The sequence below is a fragment of the Lycium ferocissimum genome, chromosome 5, assembly GCF_029784015.1.
Source record: "Lycium ferocissimum isolate CSIRO_LF1 chromosome 5, AGI_CSIRO_Lferr_CH_V1, whole genome shotgun sequence".
NCBI classification, from domain to species: Eukaryota; Viridiplantae; Streptophyta; class Magnoliopsida; order Solanales; family Solanaceae; genus Lycium; species Lycium ferocissimum.
The window spans coordinates 33,569,675-33,589,172 of NC_081346.1; the positions used below are offsets into that span (position 1 = coordinate 33,569,675).

Consider the following 19,498-nt stretch of genomic DNA (forward strand, 5'->3'; position numbering starts at 1 on the left):
AAAATTATCTCCAAATCGATTTCTAGTAAAAACCCCCAAATCAAGTATGAACCTATAATTCTCTAAATCCGAAATTCAATGTTAAAAGGAAAGATATATGATTACTAAGCTTAGATTCATCAAGTTTTATCATCAACATCATCAATTTATCGTATAGGACCCTAAGGAAAATCTCCCAAAACCCTTCTTCAAATTCCAACTCTAAGGGATTGTAAAAGTAGGCATGGGAATTCTAAGATTTATCGTGATTAAGGAAGTAAAGGATCGGGGGCAAAGTTTACTCCCAAGAGTTTCTTCAAATTATCTCCAAGAACAATTCTCTAGGCTCCAATACCGAGATATGAAATAACGAGGGTCTAAGTCTTATTTAAGACACATTAAATGAAATAACATCGCCCGTGACCGCCACGACGCAGGAGGCCGCGACGCCGGTGCCGCTACGGCGGGCCGGGGTCTACCGCAAATGTATGGCCTATATTTCCCATCACCGCCCTAGCGGTCATCACACCGCCACAGCGGTGCCGCTGGGGCGGCTCTGGTGCCGCCATTGCCGGCTCTAGACCGCGACCATTATACCAGGGTTAGAAGGAAAACTAACAGGTAAGCCACAAACCGCGACCATTTTAGCTAGTTCTTCATGCTCTCTATCTTTATTATATGCAATTTGTGTGATAGCGGGGTTACCAACATTTAAAGTTTGTTGGACCATATTAGAACCCCCAGCGGATCCACCAGGAGCGACACTAGTAGCGGCGCCGCTAGGATCCCCCTTAAGACCCGATTCCGCTAGAGCTACAAAAAATGGTCTTCCAACACACTTTTTCAAGTGTCTCAATAAACCACCTGTCCTACCTGCCCCTCCACCGGATCCGTGATTGAAGAATGATTTACATTTATGACACTGTGCAAGTGCTTTTCTTTATCATAAGTCATGAATTTCCAACAAGGACTTTTTCTAGGATGGTCCACCTTAGTCTTACCCCGAGTCGAGGTTTGTGGGTCACTACCGTAACGAGACGATGTCCGAGTTGGAGCTTCGCACGGACTAGTTGGTGTGTCTTCTAAATCTAATTTCTCCCCTTCTTCTAATTCATCATTTTCATATTCATCTAAATCAATATTACCATAAGCTCTTTCATTAGCCTCATTTTCTAATTCAAGATCTTCACCTCTAGATTCATTAGGAAAAACATCAATAAAATCGAGGGGATTTTGAAAATTAGTTTCATCAACATGAGTAAAATCTTCCGTATTTTTTCTAACACTAGGTTTACTTTAAGTTTACCGGAACTACCATGTTTAGGCTTACTACTACTACTGCCACCAATATGTGTACTAACAAAATTCTTCACTTGAGACAATATTTTGGAAGCCATAATATATAATTTTCAAATAAATAAAATAAAATAAATTATGACAATTAATTCAAATATAAAACGAAAATTTAATGCAAGAATTAAATAAATAAGGGATGGAGCGATTGTACCAAACGTCTGCGTAAAAGCGCCGAACGTAGTGTATGTTGAGATTGAAACTTGAAAATCAAGCTTCAAAGTTGCTCCAAAATCCAAATCTTCCACAATTCACAAAAAATAAAAAATAAACTTTCACCACAACACTTGAAGATAATAACAATATTAGAGAGAGCTAGAGATATTGCTGAGAGAATTTTGTGAAAAAAATGAATTAGAATGGAGGTATTTATAGTTTAGAATTAGGGTTAAAGAATATTAAATAAAACTCGTGTGGGGGGGGGGGGGGGATCGAGGGCCGATACGGGGTGTGAGGGAAACGGCTCTATAGCCGTTGGGAAAGGGGAGGGAGCCGTTGGGGTGGGCCCCCTCAACGGCTAGAATTTAAATTTTTTTAAAAAAAATCACTAAACTGGACCGGGCGGGACGGGCCTAGGCGGGATTTTTTGGCTGGTCCGTCCCGTCCCCCATCCCCAATCCCCTCAAGTCCAGTCCCCCTTTAGCATGGTGGGTCGGGACGGGTCCGGAACCAGACCGGGCCGACCCGTCCCCCATGACACCCTTAGTATAACGCAGAAAAGTCCTGCGTTATAGAAGCCAGTATAGCGCAGTAATTTACTGCGCAAAAGGACTTAAACGCCGTTACAGTTAAGTCCTTTAACGCAGTAATTTAATACGTTAAGGGTAATTTGGTACCAGATTTTTTTTCTTGGAGTATTTTGGTTCCTTTCCTTTTTTTTCTTTTGGGTCATTTAGGTCCCGGACTCTAAATTTGGTGGCGATTTCTCTGGCCGATTTTGGACATTCTCTATTTGCTAGTATAAGCTATCCATCAATTATCGCATAAGATCTGCTCCAGACGTAAAATGATCCCAATAACACATGAAATCCAAGTACTATTCTTGTAAAGGTCAATAGTATTTGTTGAATGCCACTGAAATATTGAAACAGCAATATGATTAGTTTTTTTTTTTTTAGTGAAATGATTTTTTTTTCATCACAAATATCCAAAACAATTTCCATGCAAATTTATGTTCAAGTGTAACTTAAGAATTCAACTTCAAATATTCTCTTTTTCAATTGAATCAAACTTGTCCAAACGCTCATAAGTAGCATTGTTTTAGAACAAGCAAGAGGTCATGAATTGAAATCTCATCCTAAACAAAAAGGAAAAAAAAAAGTTTTCACTTATTTAATTCATGAGAAAGTGTCCGGCTCACACGTAAAAGATTGTATTGACACATTATGTAATAAAATAATGAAGAGTATATTTTATCAAATAACTTCAATTGTCGGTCCCTAATATGACTGCAACATTGAATCAATCAGCTTCTCATATTCCCTCGCACATAAGGTAAAACCTCTTATACTCCCTCTTTTAATACGTCATAATTGTCACCTCAAATCTAAAATACATTAGTTCCATTGTTACACTCTTTCGAAGATGCCAACCAGAATCCATCCTTTTAATATTCCTCCAAGTGATATTCCATCTGTATTATATCTTAATTGTGTCTTATATTAATATGATAAGTATTAAGTACTTAAACTGATTATAACAAGAAGAAGGGGAGAGGTCTGAAATATTCTAGAATTTATCTGGATATTATCTTATTAGAAAAACCTCAAAAAAATCCTAGCAAATTCTAAATAAGTGATTTAACGATATTAGTGGATATCCTCAAAACCATCCTTCTATTTCTCTACCTTTTCTTCCCTGGCCTTTTCCGATATATTAACATCTTCTCTATATCATTTCCCCAGTTATTTGGCCCTTTAGTTTCTTGTTTCCTCACAAATTACAACCCCTTCGCCTTTTCATTTTCTGTAAGTCACCTTACAAATTTCCAGTTTCTTTTGTAATAAAAAACAAGAAGGTATTCATTGATTTTCTGTTACATTAATTTGTTTCATAGGATTAGCCTATGTCCATCCAAGAAATGGATCCAGCAGAGCTACGTAGAGTTTTTCATATGTTCGACCGAAATGGGGACGGGAAAATTACGAGGAAAGAACTTAGCGATTCGTTGCAGAATTTGGGAATTTATATTCCTGAAATGGAACTTGTGCAAATGATCGAAAAGATTGACATAAACGGAGACGGGTTCGTAGACATGGAGGAATTTGGAACATTGTATCAGTCGATAATGGACGAGAGGGACGAAGAAGAAGACATGAGAGAAGCTTTCAACGTGTTCGATCAAAACGGTGACGGATACATCACGGTGGAGGAGTTAAGATCCGTTTTGTCATCGTTGGGTCTGAAACAAGGAAAAACGCTAGAAGATTGCAAGAGAATGATCATGAAAGTTGATGTGGATGGTGATGGAATGGTTGATTACAAGGAATTTAGACAAATGATGAAACGTGGTGGATTTGCTACTTTGAGCTCAAGCTGACATATTGAATGAAAAGACAGAAAGAAAAAAGGAAGAAAAAATTAAAGCATTTGATTGCTTTAAGAAAATGGTACTCCTATATTTTGTCTAATGATATTTGAAAATGTAGAAGGTACGTAGATACAAATGAGTCAGGAATCAGCTAGCCTTTTGTATATGAGAAAACTTAATGCAAGACTTATCTCCTAAATAGTTTGACCAAATACAGTTGCATGTATGACTTTTTAATTTTTCTTTCTTCTTGTTTATATTGTTCTTCGAATATGTAAAGATTAATGGGTATGTACTGATTTAGGGTTTGTGATATATTCATTCATTCCATATGTAAAGATATAGCTCTATTTCTGCGCATGAGTTGTTATACGTTAATTGTGTTCTTGATTTTCGTTGTATTGTATACAGATCCTTTTTACACAATTGTCTTGAGGGGAATGTGTATCATTTTCTTGTTTTGTTCATTCCGCACAATGTTCATTTTGTTATTCAATTGTTATTAATTAGCTATAAAAGTCATTCTGTTTCTCCTTCACTTGAAATTAAGGAAGTCCGAATGTGAAATGAAATGGTTTAATTAATGCAAACTCCTCTATTTGATGATACAGTCTCTCTATAACAGCATCCGCATATAACAGCACCTCTCTGTAACAGCCAAATTTTTTTAGAACTGATTTTTTATGTTATATTTTACTTCTCTATAACAGCAACAGCCAACTTTATGTGATACTTGGGCAATTTGCAAGAATCCCTTATTTCGGGTGGTCCTTAATTTTTGTCCCTCAAATTACTGGTCTTTAATTTTTATGCTTCGGCTAAAAAAGTGGCCGAAAATACCCTGTCATTCTGAATTCGAACCCCAGCAGAGCAAAAAAAAAAAAAAATCGCAAGGCAAAATTTTATAGCAAATTATGCCTATTTGGGGTGAAGTTATGCCTCTATAGTATCCCAACAGAGTTTTTTAAAAAAAAAAAAATTGCAAGGCAAGGTTTCATAGCAAACTATGCTTATTCGGGATAAAGTTATGCCTTAAGGCATGGTTCTTTAGAAATTAAGTTATCCTATAGAACTATGCCTTAAGGCATAGTTTCTATATAGAAGGCATGCCTAACATAACTTTACCCCTTATCCGACATAGTTATGTAGGGTACTACAAAAGTTAAGGCATAACTTTTCCCCGAATAGGCATAATTTCTATGAAAATCCTGCCTTGCATTTTTTTTTTTACTCTACTGGGGTTCGAACCCGAATCTTTGATTTCGTGGATGCGCGAATAAAAATACTTTGATCCACAAATTTTCATTAAATGAGAAGTAAGAGCAAAAATTAAAAACCACCATTTGAGGGACAAAAATTAAAGATCAGTCCATATGAAGGTCAATCCGCTCAATTTTTTGGTGATCCATTTTCACGGAAAAGCCCACAAAACATTAAAGCTAAGCCCATTTAAGTACCCCAACTCCGATTTTCTGGTTGCCGCCGGACTGGAGAGGGTGAAAATGGTGGGAAGAAGTTTGGTCGGGGCGAAGAATCTGTGGCAGCTCAAACATCTCTTTTCCAATCCCTTCATCTTTCGACCCTTATTATTATCCCAACAAACCAGGTATATATATATCTCTCTTTCCAGATATAAACACATAATTTTGCAAAACTCTAATGGTGTTTTAGTCTTTTTACTGCAGCATGCAAGATTCCCGTGGTTGGGTCACACACAATAGCACAAAAATGGGTATATTCGGGTCGGTTTTTCTGTACGGCTGACAGAACTGTGGAATCAGCTACTGATGTTGAAGAGAGTTGTGGACAAGGTAAAATCAAGAGGAAGAAATTGAAGGGTAAAAGACAAGTTGTCAGGTGGTTAAAGTTCTTTAGGTGGAAAAAGAAGAAAGATTTCCAAAGAATGACTGCACAAGATAAAATTCTTTACAAATTGAGCAAGGTAAATTTCCTTTTTGTATAACTTTACTTTGTAAGGTAGAAGCTTTATAGCAAGATGTTTGATATTTTAATGGTAAAAGTAGTAGGGTGGCTTCAAATGTTTGAAATACCAACCTCTTTTTGCTCCTCTGACCTTTTTATGTTATCTTTTGATCCTTGTTTACTCTAGGGCAATCTGTGGTAAAAGTCTTGTTATCTTTCTAAATATTTGTGCTTGCCTGTTCTTCCGAAAGTAGTCTTTCTAACCCCAAATGTAGTTGTCTCATTTCCTTCCCAAGCAGGGGCAGATGCAACATACATAAATTTATGTGTAAAAATTCACAAAATTGCAAAAAATAGTGTGTCTGAACCTATATTTTTCAAAACAAGAATGGAGTCAATGTTAAGAATCTGAACCCAATCGAGTTTAAAATCCTGCATCCGCCTCTGTCCCTGAGGGTCGGACTGTGATATTTTGCAAGTTATATCTATATTTTGAATATGTAAATTTTAGTTTCAAAAAGCGAATTAAATTAAAACCGGAAGAACTTCGAAAGTTTGTAAAATTGACGGTGAGTGAAAAGTGAGAACCAAATTGAGACAGGCGGAGTCAGTTTTTTCTATGTCTGAACATAGAACACTAAACTATTATTCTTGAGATTGAGTTATATGAGGACTTTGGGTATTAACCTAGTTTATGTTTTATGAATGTTAGAGTTATGTTCTGCTTTAATCGGCAAAGAAAAGACTTGGGTAGACTAGGACAATGACCCCATATAGGGTCTTAGTCATGAAATCGTACCACCTTGCATGGTATCTTTGCAAGATATCTCACCCTACAATTATAACCAAACTCTTTATTGTTGAGGTAAGTTGGGGTTAGGGCCTGACATTGCTCCAAAAAGTTGCTGGTTTACGGAATAAATTCATTATTTTAATAGAAAAATCTCTTTTGTGTATCAAATTAAGCAGTCTAACACACTGGAAAGCATGATAAAAGAAGCAGAAACTTGTGTGCAATGGTCAATTCCTTGTGTGAGGTATGAGCTACATGATCAACTTGCCTAGGTAAACAGTTTTCATATTGTCCCTTGACCCCACAGTTATCTTTAAAGGCATTGTTATGTGATCTATGTCGAAGCTTATCTAATAAGATCAATTCATTACTTTTAAGCCAGGGGAAGGGGAACAAAATAACAAAGAATAACTAAAAGCTCTTTTAATGGTGGAAGCTGCGGTTTTGGCACAAAATAATCACGCTTGACAAATTAATTTCTTTTAGAACCAACATTTGAAAAGATAAACCTCTGATATCGAGGGGGAGTTTCATTGTTAATAGGGTAGGCTCCGCTTTATTGATAAGTATTGGATGAGATAGGTTTCATCGTCACCAGGTGAGATGCCATGGTTCCGTTGAATGGATAATAACATGTCATGGTGTCAGTTTACCTAAGAATATTGACATTAACGAGGTTAGAACTGCATTTGTTATGACTCCGAGTTTCTTCTCTTTTCCGGATATGGTAAAGAATTAACCACTATATGACTCATTATATGTTGGTTCTTCATGATGTTTATGTGTTCCCTTAATTACAATTAAAGTCCTTATATTCTGTAGGCATGGAAAAAAGAGGAAAGGCTTCTTGAAGCTCTTACGAAAGTTGAGCCCAAGGAAAACTCAGAAGCTACCCATGATCCGGAAATACTGACTCCAGAAGAACACTTTTACTTTCTGAAGATGGGAGAGAAGTGCAAGAATTATGTGCCAGTTGGAAGACGTGGGATATACCAAGGTGTCATCCTTAACATGCACCTGCACTGGAAGAAGCACCAAACTCTAAAAGTGGTGGTGAAAACATTCTCTCCTGAGGAGTTAAAGGAAATCGCTGCAGAGCTTGCAAGATTAAGTGGTGGAATCATTCTGGATATACAGGATGACGACACCATTATAATGTACAGGGGGAAGAATTACTCTCAACCTCCAACAGAAATAATGTCTCCAAGAAGTACTCTTTCCAGGAAAAAGGTTTCTACATAGCGTCTACTATTGTTTTTTATGCAACTTTGCAGTGTTTGCTTGCTGGATCTTCTGAACATGAACTGTTCATTTAACTCCTCCTTTTTGCTTGTTATTACTCCTTGTCTACAGGCCTTGGATAAATCTAAATATCGAGATGGCCTGAGGGCTGTCAGAAGATATATTCCACGGCTTGAACAGGATCTTGAGCTGCTTCGATTGCAGGCTGAAAATAGAAGTGGTACTCCTGAACAAAATCAAGTAACTGGGTCTGGGAATTTTGACCCTGAACATTCTTCGAACCTTCAAACTGAGGCATCAAATAAGCTCAAAGAGATGATGATCGAAAATGCTGAACAAGGTGAAGGAGACGAGTCCACAGCAGAATCAGACATAGTTTCAGATTCAGAAGATCTTTCAGATATTTTCGAAACAGACTCTGAGGAAGAGGATGAGGACAAGACTGAGAAACCTCTTTACTTGGATGAGTTTGAAAATTTTCCTGTACACAGCAATGGAGAAGAAGAGGATTTTGAGGAGCATTTGCGTCAGATATCTGCTAACTCGAGGAAAGAGAAATCCCAGGGTAAAGATGCGGACACACCAGATCCTGATGAAGTCGATAAAATCATTCTGCAAGCCGCAATACTTTTGAAGAAAAGGAACTGATGAATGCCTGTATATTCTTAGCAATATCCTTCACTTGGGTATCCTCAGGCTACGAATTAACTAACTAACAGAGCCTTTATCCAAGGAATCCCTTTTCTCCAATGGGTTCGAACTGTAAGACTAACAAGTGAGAAGAAGCAAAGATAATTGAGGTTCATCGTTGTGGTTCATTTGCATCTGTCCAAAGTCCTTTGAGAGTATTGAAGTAGAAAGATGGTATACAGTCTGATTCATAGCAGCGTTCAACCAGAATACAGAGACTGAATGTGGAGAGGAGCAGGCTTGACAAAGCTCTTCTACTGAACAAGGATACAAGATTGCAATCATTAGACTTGTCAATGAGATCAGTGTGGATTGGTGAAAGGGCTTAAAAAGCAGTACTTGCTGGTTGAATAATCAGTTAACTGGGACACTCTCACTGGTGGGGCCAATTTCATTCTGGGGTTAGAGTTTTGTATGGGAATAAGACTACTTAATATCAAATGTTAATTTACCTCTCTAAGCGAAAATAGAGATTCACGTGTTTCAGCAGTAAGGGCATTGCTACTCTTGTTATCAATGGTATTGCGAAAAGTACAAGCCTTCTTTCTATTTTTACTGCTGACACCAATAATAGTTCTATGCTGTTCACAGCCTTGATGTATCTCGTCATTTACAAAACAGTTTACCTTTTTCAGTCTGAATTGACTGAAACTCTAAAAGTGAGGTAACTGTAAAAACAGTGTTCTAGATTATGGTTTCTATTAATGCATCTCCAGTAATGATCGATTTGCATTCCACGTCTTTGCTGAAAATTATAGAAATGACAGTGACCATTAATGCACAAGCCGATTGCATCCTCAAGACCTTCTCAATATCTCCCAGTAAGCCCTGGATAAATGTTTTTTAAGGTTTAACCACCCCTTTGCCCAAATCCAGATAAAGTGCCTTTTTTTTCGTTTTTTTTTTCCAAGGACATTTCTTAATGTTAGCGCAATTGGAGCAAGGAAAACCGTTTAAAAATGGTCAGATGACATCCTGCATTTAATCTATTTCCAATGCGTGTTCATATCTAAAGGGAAAGGGAAACTACCCGCCTGAGATTTCCTAATGATTAATGTGATGGGTCCTTCCCCTCTCTCTCTCTCTCTCTCTCTCACTCCTTTTTTTTAGTTTCCCACCCTGTGTTCGGTACCCGCATTTGAGCCCAACTAAATTCAAATTTGTGCTCGAAAGTCCCACATTAGGGAGTACAACGCTCACTAATAAAAACGACTTCATGACCTGGACTCGAACCCGTGACCTTTGGTTTCTCTCTCTTAATATACGCAGTTGAGAAAAGAAACTGACAGTCTTGTTCCTCTTCAGTTTTCATTTTTCCAGTCTTTTCTCCTTTTCCCTTGTGTTCTTAATCTACTAGGCTTTAGCATGTCCAGGGAACTTGATGAACAGATGAAAACTTTTTTGTCTATAAGGCTATCCTGCAAATGATTATACAATACAGAGAGTTCCTTTGGCCCTAGATCAAAACATGTCAATATTTTCCCCTAGAGTTACAAGTTAGTATCAGAGAAAGCAAAAAATGTGTACAAAGTATTAGGACGCTAATCTGAATCCTCTAGCTGTTCATTATCAAGCTCTTTCACTCGCTGGACTGCTTCTTCAACGCTTCTTGATAAATGATAGTGTGATCCTCAATGAATTTCAACAGTGTCTGCAGTTGTTCTTGGTAAGCTGTGCAACGACGCTTACATCGCTGATTCTCATTATAAAGTTCAATCGTCAGCTCTCGAATTCTTTGATCCTTCTCATCCTAGAACAAGCAAATATTAAGTTACCAAAGTGAGAGAAAGCATATAATCACAGTTACTGAATTCTTCAACAGAAATAAAGAAATCACTTTTACGTAGAAGTTCTTTCATATCGCTTTGAATAGGGGCAATGGCAGAGTGATTAAGTTCCGACATCTGCATTTCTTTTATAGCAAAACCAAGCAACCAAATAGACTGCAGCCAAAGTGGCCTGCCAATCGAGTCATTCTCCCTCTTTCAAACATAATAGCAGTAGTATATATAAGTATGCTTGCAGTACATCAACTCAAATGTCAAATCCGTTAGAAACTTGTCCATTGTCATTCAACTTAGAACATGCATTAGTAAGTAGAACTGTAACTTGTCAAATGCATCACCAGAAATCTGTTGAATGACTAGTGCTAATTAACAATTACCTCACTGACCAATTTTTTGGTGGATCCTCTCCATGGAACTTTACTTGGGGACATTAATGCATGATTATGCTCTTTTACAAATTTTGTGACAACCCACTTGGTTCCATCCCTTAAAGCTACTCTCAGTATGGCAGGACAGCCTTCTCGAGTTACTGGTGGCGGAGGAAGAACTCTATCTTTCCCGTGAATATATTTTTTCTCACGAAAACGTTCTTTCGAGCAGACAAAATCCTGTCCAATAACCATATTATTGATCCGAGACCGCGACTATGATGAATGCGAATGGTAAAGCCTGTCCGCCTGCCATATGCCATGTAAAAGTCTGTAGCATCATCTCTAGAGTTGAATTCCATGCCAATCTGTGGCTCAATAGCATTGTCGCTTGATGGTTGATCTCCATTAGATTGCCTAAAACATTTGTCATCTTGGGAAACATAAGTACACATGGCTGTTGTGAGCTCTTCGTCAAGATAACCATGGTCATCATTGCTCTCAACTGACAGATAATCTTTTCTTTCATCCAAATGAAATGCATGGCTAGATGGCCTCTCCATGGCCAACTCAGACTTATAAATGCCCATAATCCATCATGTCCTGCATTATCAGAGAAGAAAAAGGAATCAGCGAGAAGGCACCAAAACTGAAACAAGTTGTGCTCTGTTTTGATCACAGATGTAGAACATAAAAGGAAAAGAATGGGCAAAAGAAAGCACCTTTATGCTCTCCGAGAATCAACTAGTACGTGAAATGAGGAAAATATGACTAATACGCATCATCTATCACACTATCATTCCTGTTTGTGAAACTTGAAGACTGACTAAGAAAGCTTCAATCGACAAGGACTTCCTTTCAGACATGAGAAATATCTAATGATGATCAGATTCCTCCGCTTCCACTTTCTAAAGGTGTTTTGGATACTACTAAAAAATCGAGTCTGGAACAAGGAGGCAGCAGTGCGCACACATGATAATGGTATTACCAAATTGACTAGGAAGTAACTACCACACAACAAAAGTTTCTTGAACAGATTTATACGGTTATGTTTCAGGCCCGCCTTCATATAGTAGAAGCTTGAATCGACACAAAAGCCCCATAAATATATGCATTGTTCTGCCTTTCTGTTTGACTTCATTAATCTAATGAAACAAGCAAAGAAGTAGCCAAATGCATCAACTTTAGGTCACTTAAAGCTAAAAGTTGTTGAACTCAGAGTACCATGTTACAAGAAAACCAAACTCACACAAGCTTGCATAATATTCACATTCTTATTCATTGAAGGGGAAAATGATAGCCAGTAGAAAATCACATATAGTCCCATTTAAGAGAGTTATTACTAAAAAGTACAACAATATTTTCTCATTTAAGATAGTTATGACTAACAATTACAACAACTCATAAATTCACACCATTCTCATGCTCAACCAAGGAAAATACCTCCAAGTCCCCCTAGTTGACCTCCAGTCCAAAACCTTAATAGTTTGAATTTATTGAGCTAAATGTTAACTGTAACAATAAACTCTAATACATCCACAAAAAGATGCTAAAAAGGTGCCATAGAAAAAGAAAAAAAAAAGGCCACTTATTAAATTTTCCTCCTATAGCAATCCAGCAAAGCCAGATAATTCAAGCCCAAAGAGAAGGAATTAGGACCAGACTGAAAAAAATGACATTATGATAAGTGTACAGAGTATTAGAGGAGCAATATGTAACCCTAATTACTTGCTTGATTGTTTAATAAATGATTAGGGTCTTGTGTATCTCTGCAAAGGAATCTAAGGACACAGAGCAAGAAAGGAGTATGCTGTTTCAAGAATCACATCCACAGAGTGATTTTCTTAGTTATTTTGAACAAACTACGAAAGACCACTCTTTAACTTTTGAACTGAAAAAACAACTCTCTGGACTAAAAGACTGAATGACGCGCGAAAGAAATGGAAATTGGTAACCTACGACATCATCGAGGTCATGTGCGGCTACAAGGATGTTTTTTACCAGACGAAGAGCTCTTGTTTTTTTATCTGCTGCTTCTTGGAGCACCTTAAACGCAGTGCTGCCTAAATATCCAAGTTAATTCTTTTTTTTCTTTTGGGTAATTTCAGAAACTTTACTCATATTTAGCTTCATAATAATTACCTCCCGTCCCATATTAGTTGTCATATTTCACTTGTGCACACCATTTAAGTAACCATAAATAAAAAAAATTATTTTACTATCTTACTTTTATCCCTCCCCAATAAATTACACTCTAATCAATATTGATTATTTTCAAGATCATTTAATATTAAGAGAAAAAATGAGATAAGAATAATTAATTTCATCTTGATTTTGTAAAATGACAAGTATGTTTTGGTAATCTTGCCAACTAATATGGGATGGAGTAATAATTACCTCACTTATTTTGATTTCTTTATAACAATTCTTTTAACCTATTTATTATTAACTAGTTTCTACAAATCGCGTTGCACGATATTACCATGTTAATTATATTGTATGGTTATATAAAAGAAAGAATTTTTGTATAAATAGAAGTGTTTTGATACATTTTTAAAGCATCAGAATGGATAATTAGGTTGTATTCTAAAGAAAAGAGTCAATCCCGCATTACCCCTATTCGCAGAATTGCCCTTCTTTTGGGGTGGTCTTTAAATTTTACCCCTCATATTTGAAATCTTTAAATTTTCTTTCTTTGGCTAAAACTCATGGGTTCCAGGTTCGAACCCCCACTCAGTCAAAAATTTAAAAAAAAATTCACAAGGCAGAGTTTAAATTTCGCTATGCCCCCATCGGCATACACTTGTTACGAAATTACCAAAGTTATGCCGGACCAGGCATACTTATGCCTTATGGGCAGACTTGGCATAAGTATGCCGGGTCCGGCATAACTTTGATAATTCCTTCACAAGTTTATGCCGGGTCCGACATACTTATGGGCAAACTTTTAGTTAAGCCTTAACTAAAAGTATTTTCCTAGCTATGCCTTATGGGGCAGACTTTTAGTTGAGGCATAACTAAAAGTATGCCCCATAAGGTATAACTTTTCCTTAAGACATAGACTTTGTCTTATAAGGCAAATTTTTAGTAATGCCTTAAGGAAAAGTTCCGCCTTATGGGGCATACCTTTAGTTATGCCTTAAGGAGCATACTTTTAGTTGTGCCTTAACTAAAAGTCTGTTTCATAAGGCATAACTAGGAAAAGACTTTTAGTTAAGGCTTAACTAAAAGTTTGCCCATTAAAAGTTTGTCCATAAGTATGCCGGACCGGCATAAACTTGTTAAGAAATAACCAAAGTTATGCTTGGCCCGCATACTTATGCCAAGTCCGCCCAAGGCATGAGTATGCCGGTCCGCATAACTTTGGTAATTTCTTAACAAGTGTAAGCCGGGTCCGGCATACACGCGACCCAAACCTTGCCTTGCAATTTTTTTTTTTTTTTTTAATTTATGCTTGAGCGGGGGTTCGAACCCAGAACCTCATGATTTCTGCGTGAACGCTCAGGGTTGCAACGCGAAGGGCAAAAATTAAAGACCAACAATATGAGGGGCATAATTTAAAGACCACAAATATGAGGGGCAAAATTTAAAGACCACCCCAAAAGAAGGGCAATCTGCGCAAAAAGACGTTATAATTTAAGTATTGAGAAACAATATTCCCTCCACATATTGAATGAAAATGATAACCTCCTTATATACAATAATTTCCGGTGAGAGTTTTCTTTTTTGAATAAAAATATTTTTTTCTTTACATTTTAGAATTAAAATATAAAAATATATAACTCTTATTATTATCCCATTCACCTATTTCATTAAAGATAATGTACTTTTTTAGAATATAATTTAGAACACAAATGGGGAGGGAGTACTTTTCATGCTATAGAACCTTTATGAACAATTTGTCATATTATTACTTTTATTTTTCGGTCTAACATATTATTAATTTAATTTTTAACTATAGTTTAATTACCTTTATGAACCGTTAGACAAAAAACTTTAGTGCTCACTCCTTTAAAAATATAGAACGCCCTTATTTAAATTCTGAATCCGCCATTATTTTTTATGTTCCCGGACTTAACATGGCATTTGATGGGGAAGTATAATTAATATGTGCATCCAAAACAATACTCTGATTTTGTCTTTTTTACTTTCTGCAAAATTTAAGAGTTCTTTTTATTGTTTTGATATCATTGCTAAAATTCTGCAATGAGAAAAAATTACTATAGACAAAATTCAAGAAAACATGCAAAATCAATCTTATGTGAAATTTTAGAAATTCTTATGAAATATATTTTGACTAAGGATTTTTCTTTTTTGGTAGTAAGATGAAGGAATTGTTGTTATGTAAAGTATTAATTTATTTATGTGTGCTCTTAATATTCTAAAATTTTATCCTAAAAGAAGTACATTATTTTCAACGGAAGAGGTGAATGGGATAATAATAAGAGTTACCTATTTTTGTATTTTAATTCTAAGAAGTAAAGAAAAAATATTTTTGATTTAGAAAAAGAAAATTCTCACCGGAAAATATTGCATAAGGGGGTTATCATTCTCATTCAATATGTGAAGGAGGTATCGTTTCCCAACCATTAAATGTTAGGGGGGCAAAGTGGATTAACTCTAAAGAAAATATGCATATTAATCAACAATGATAGGAAGTTTTGGTCATACAAGTCCGTGCGAACTCAGGTTTTTAGGAACTATCCAAAATATAAAAACATAAAAAAGTTGTTAAAAGACATATCATGTGAATAATTGCAAACACATTTCAGGCATTGTGATTTTAACGGCGGTTGCAAGGGCTGATAAGGGAGATCCTTGGGAAAGTTTAGAATCCGATTTTAAAACTAAATATTCATAAAGCGATCCTAAAATTGGTTTTTACAAAGTATAAGGCACATAGACAACTTTCATTTCATTATATACAATCTCTTATGACTAATATATTCTTTTATTCACGTGCAAATATATGAGCGAGTAGATGGTTTTTCAAAAAACTCAGTGCCTTAAAGTTATTTGTTGCAAAGAAAGTAAATATTCCAAAGGTTATTGGAAGGCTAGATTGACTACTATTGCAGGAATCATGCAGTATACATATCATGTATCTATTGTAAGACATATCATTTAATTATAACGAGGCAAAAGATTATATTATCACAAATGGACACCTGGCAATCTTAAATGATATTTATTGTGTGTAATTGAAAATCTGTCGATAGTAAAACTAATATAATCCAAAAAAAAAAAAAAGTAATCCAAAGAAATTTTTGTATTAGTAAAATTAGGTGAATAACTTAGTTTCAGAGTTAAAAGTATCCGAGACAGTACATCAGTAGAACTCAAAGTTCAAGTGCAGTTGAAGTGTCAACAAATTAAATTATTGTACTCACGAATTTGTCCAAGATAAAACTATGTGTGATTTCAAGGAGTAGTATTTGTTTAAACTCTATTTTCAACTGTGATATTTTTTTATATTTATCAAAATAGCCAATGGAATTATGGTTGAACTAGATTAAGAGGGTATATAGTCGATCAATATTTTAGGGATATTTTTGTCGTTCAATATTGTTATTTGTGCTTCTATAATAATATTAGTTTCTACAAACGTACGTTGTACATTAATAATTACACGTTAATATTCAGTCGATTAATAACTAAATGTACATATATAGTCAAATCAATAAAGTTTCTTGTAGATTCATGCTTTAGTAATAATATTATAATAATAAAATAATAATAATAATATTTATTATTATTATTAACCACATAACTATTTCGATTATTTACCGTAGGTGATTCCCGTATTATCAAATTTTGTTATTAGTTTAGAACCCCTATTCTATTTTAACATATTTGTGATGGTTATCTTAATTTACAATTTTTGTAACTTTATGGTCTACTGATAGATTGGCCAGCTTTATTTGGAAGACTGTAATTTATTAAGTGTAAGGGTATAAATCATGCATCCCCTTAGTGAGTAAAATTGATGCTATTATACAACTTATTGCTGCTAACACTATCATGCTTCTTGGTCAAACATTTGCAAGCAGCGTTTGATACATGAACGAGTTTCTAGTTCATCGAAGTCCATCGACCTAGAACTATTATACTTTACCCGAAGTTACTTTTGCTATAATTCATCCAAGTCCATCGACCTAGAACTGTCATACTTTACCCGAAGTTACTTTTGCTATATAGTCTTGCCAGCTTATTTTTGCCCATGATTAGCTATCATTGTCCATTGAAATTTTGCTCATGTATTGAATATTATATTTTGTCAAAAAATATACTTCGTATAAAATATTACGTAATTCCATTTTCTTGAAGAAGTTTATGTAAACAAGTTTATGTATTTCCATTTTCTTATATGAAGTGCATTGTGTCTATTGTTGTTTGTCACTGAGAGTGGTACGATCACATTGCGATGTGCAAATTCAATTTACAAGTTCTTGAAGAAGAGTGTAAAATCAATTTTCAGGATAAAAATATTCTTATTAACAATTTAGAGCAACCACATGACACACAGAATATGTAAAAGTAAACAATTACAACTAAGTAAAATTGAAACGTTATAGGTCAATGGCATACAAAAAATTGAGAGCAGTGTTTACACGAAAAAGTGCTATTTTCTTTATGTATTCGTAATCACGTAATAATGTACACAGTTGATCCTTAATGTAGCCATACGGCTCTAACCTTGTAATAGAATAACAATAGGTTTCTTTATTAGTAATTAGTAATGTCAGTAGTAATAGATGTTCTTCAGTTAGTTCAACAGAAATAGGATTAGTAATTAGAAACCTTAGTAGTGATGATAAGGATATAAAAGTCATTCAATATTTTAAGGCTATTTGATCAATCAATATTTTGTTATAGACGTGCGTTGTCATGTCAGTCTTTAGAAATTTTGTGTAAAATATTGCAGTGGGCACATCCTTAAATACTCAGTGAGCATAACTTTTGACATTATGTAATGCGATGATACTTTGTAAGTTTTGCCTTTTCGTATTGCACTAAGCATAGATAATTCATGAGAATTTGCATATTTGGTAAAAATTAATAATAAAATTGATTGTTAGATATAAATATTTTTATTTCTTTGTTTATTTGGGAGACTAGTTACCCGAGGCCCGTGCTAAGCCCGGGCCCAAACTCAAGATATAAAAATAGTCATATATTTTCTTACTGTATAATTAACAATTCACTGGCACGTCAAATATTTATTGATAAGTCTTCATTATTATTAATGTTCTTTAGTCAACTAATTGGATAATTTTTAAACAAAAAATTAATTATGAGGAAGGAAGTTTAGCAGAAAAATCATCAAATACCAAAGGGACAAGCGACTCGACATTCTGTAAGGTAACATAATTTAAATTATGTAAAATAATACAACTCGGTGGAAATCATAAATTGAAAAATATTGACATTTTTATGAATTTGTGAGCATATACATTTTGTATTTATAGATAGAAATAGATTATTATTATTTTTTTGGTATTATTAAGTTTTAATTTTACTCATAATATTTCATGTAACAAGAGTTTATGCTAGCTAAATGTGGTGATTTAAGCTTAGTATTAGACGAAATTAAGGGGAAAAATTAAATTCATTAATGAACATCAAGAATCAATTTAGTTCTTCATATACAGTTTATGCTTAAAATCCCTGCACTTTACTTTTTTGCATTTGTTTGAACTTTGTTTTTCCGGATTAAATAAAACAAGCCCCTTGAGGCTAATTTGTTTTTTAAAAAAAAAATAGTCTATGCTTAAAGCTATTTCTTCTAAGTTAACATTGCAATTTATAGTACTTTTTGTATTTTTAATATCTAAATTTAATTTAAAATACAGAGTTGATCTAATTCAATTTAGCTTCATAATTTAGTCAAATACTCTGGTGAAATAAATAGTGTCACATAAATTAAAATCAAGGCAAGAGTAATTGGTAAGATCTAATAAATGCTCCGGTTGAATTCGATAATATGGAGCCATAATTGCCTAAATTTTACTACATAATATGTATGGTAACAAATAATGTAAAGGGTAATTTAATAATCCTTTTTGTTCATATTATATGGTGTTTTAGTTTGTGCTAGAAAGTAAGAAGCGTTTTACTAAATTATCTTAGTTAAATAGTACCAACTTAATATGATTTTTTGGTTATGTAAAAATTCAGTTATCTAAATAATAGGAAATTTTGTAAAAGAAACTATTAATGCCTTCTCAATTATATATAAAAAACTTATTCGAATTAAATATAAAAGCTAAAATGCCATATAATATGAACCAAAGGAAGTAAAGAGCAAGAAAAATTCACAAAAAGTTGTTACAATTCAATATACCACAATTACATAAGTCCACATATAAATTTACTTAAGATAAAGAATGAGTCCAAAAAATGAAATTAGGCAAACGACAAAACAAATCCACATGTAACAACACCATAGGATTAAAAATTTTGTAAGGACTACAAAAGCACATCATTCCCTCTTATATTATAGTAGTAAAGTAAAGTAATACACCAATTACATAAGCGCACATAAAAATTTACTTAAGGTAAAGAATGAGTCGAAAAACTGAGATTAGGCAAAAGACAAAAGCCACATGTAGCAACACTATAGGATTCAAATTTTTGTGAGGACTATAGAAGCACCCCATTCCCTCTTATATATAGTAGCAAAGTAAAGTAATATACCAATTACATAAACCCACATAAAAATTTACTTAAGATAAAGAATGAGTCCAAAAATTAAAATTGATAAAAGACAAAACAAAGCCACATGTAGCAATACGATAGGATTAAAAAAATTGTGAGGATTACAAAAGCACCT

At 34.6% G+C, this 19,498-nt stretch overlaps 2 protein-coding genes and 1 pseudogene across 2 annotated transcripts; 2 read left to right on the forward strand and 1 right to left on the reverse strand.

The window, feature by feature from the left end:
• Positions 1-3,036: 3,036 nt before the first annotated feature.
• On the forward strand, positions 3,037-4,076 carry LOC132058376 (calmodulin-like protein 3). Its single transcript, XM_059450904.1, has 2 exons — positions 3,037-3,299; positions 3,389-4,076. The coding sequence occupies exon 2, from the start codon at positions 3,398-3,400 to the stop codon at positions 3,869-3,871; it is 474 nt and encodes a 157-aa protein (XP_059306887.1). The 5' UTR covers positions 3,037-3,299; positions 3,389-3,397; the 3' UTR covers positions 3,872-4,076.
• Positions 4,077-5,226: 1,150 nt separating this feature from the next.
• On the forward strand, positions 5,227-9,189 carry LOC132056735 (uncharacterized CRM domain-containing protein At3g25440, chloroplastic). Its single transcript, XM_059449053.1, has 4 exons — positions 5,227-5,468; positions 5,534-5,804; positions 7,401-7,808; positions 7,932-9,189. The coding sequence occupies exons 1-4, from the start codon at positions 5,236-5,238 to the stop codon at positions 8,466-8,468; spliced, it is 1,449 nt and encodes a 482-aa protein (XP_059305036.1). The 5' UTR covers positions 5,227-5,235; the 3' UTR covers positions 8,469-9,189.
• Positions 9,190-10,051: 862 nt separating this feature from the next.
• On the reverse strand, positions 10,052-11,255 carry LOC132057737 (protein FAR1-RELATED SEQUENCE 5-like; annotated as a pseudogene).
• Between the last annotated feature and the right edge of the window lie 8,243 nt (positions 11,256-19,498).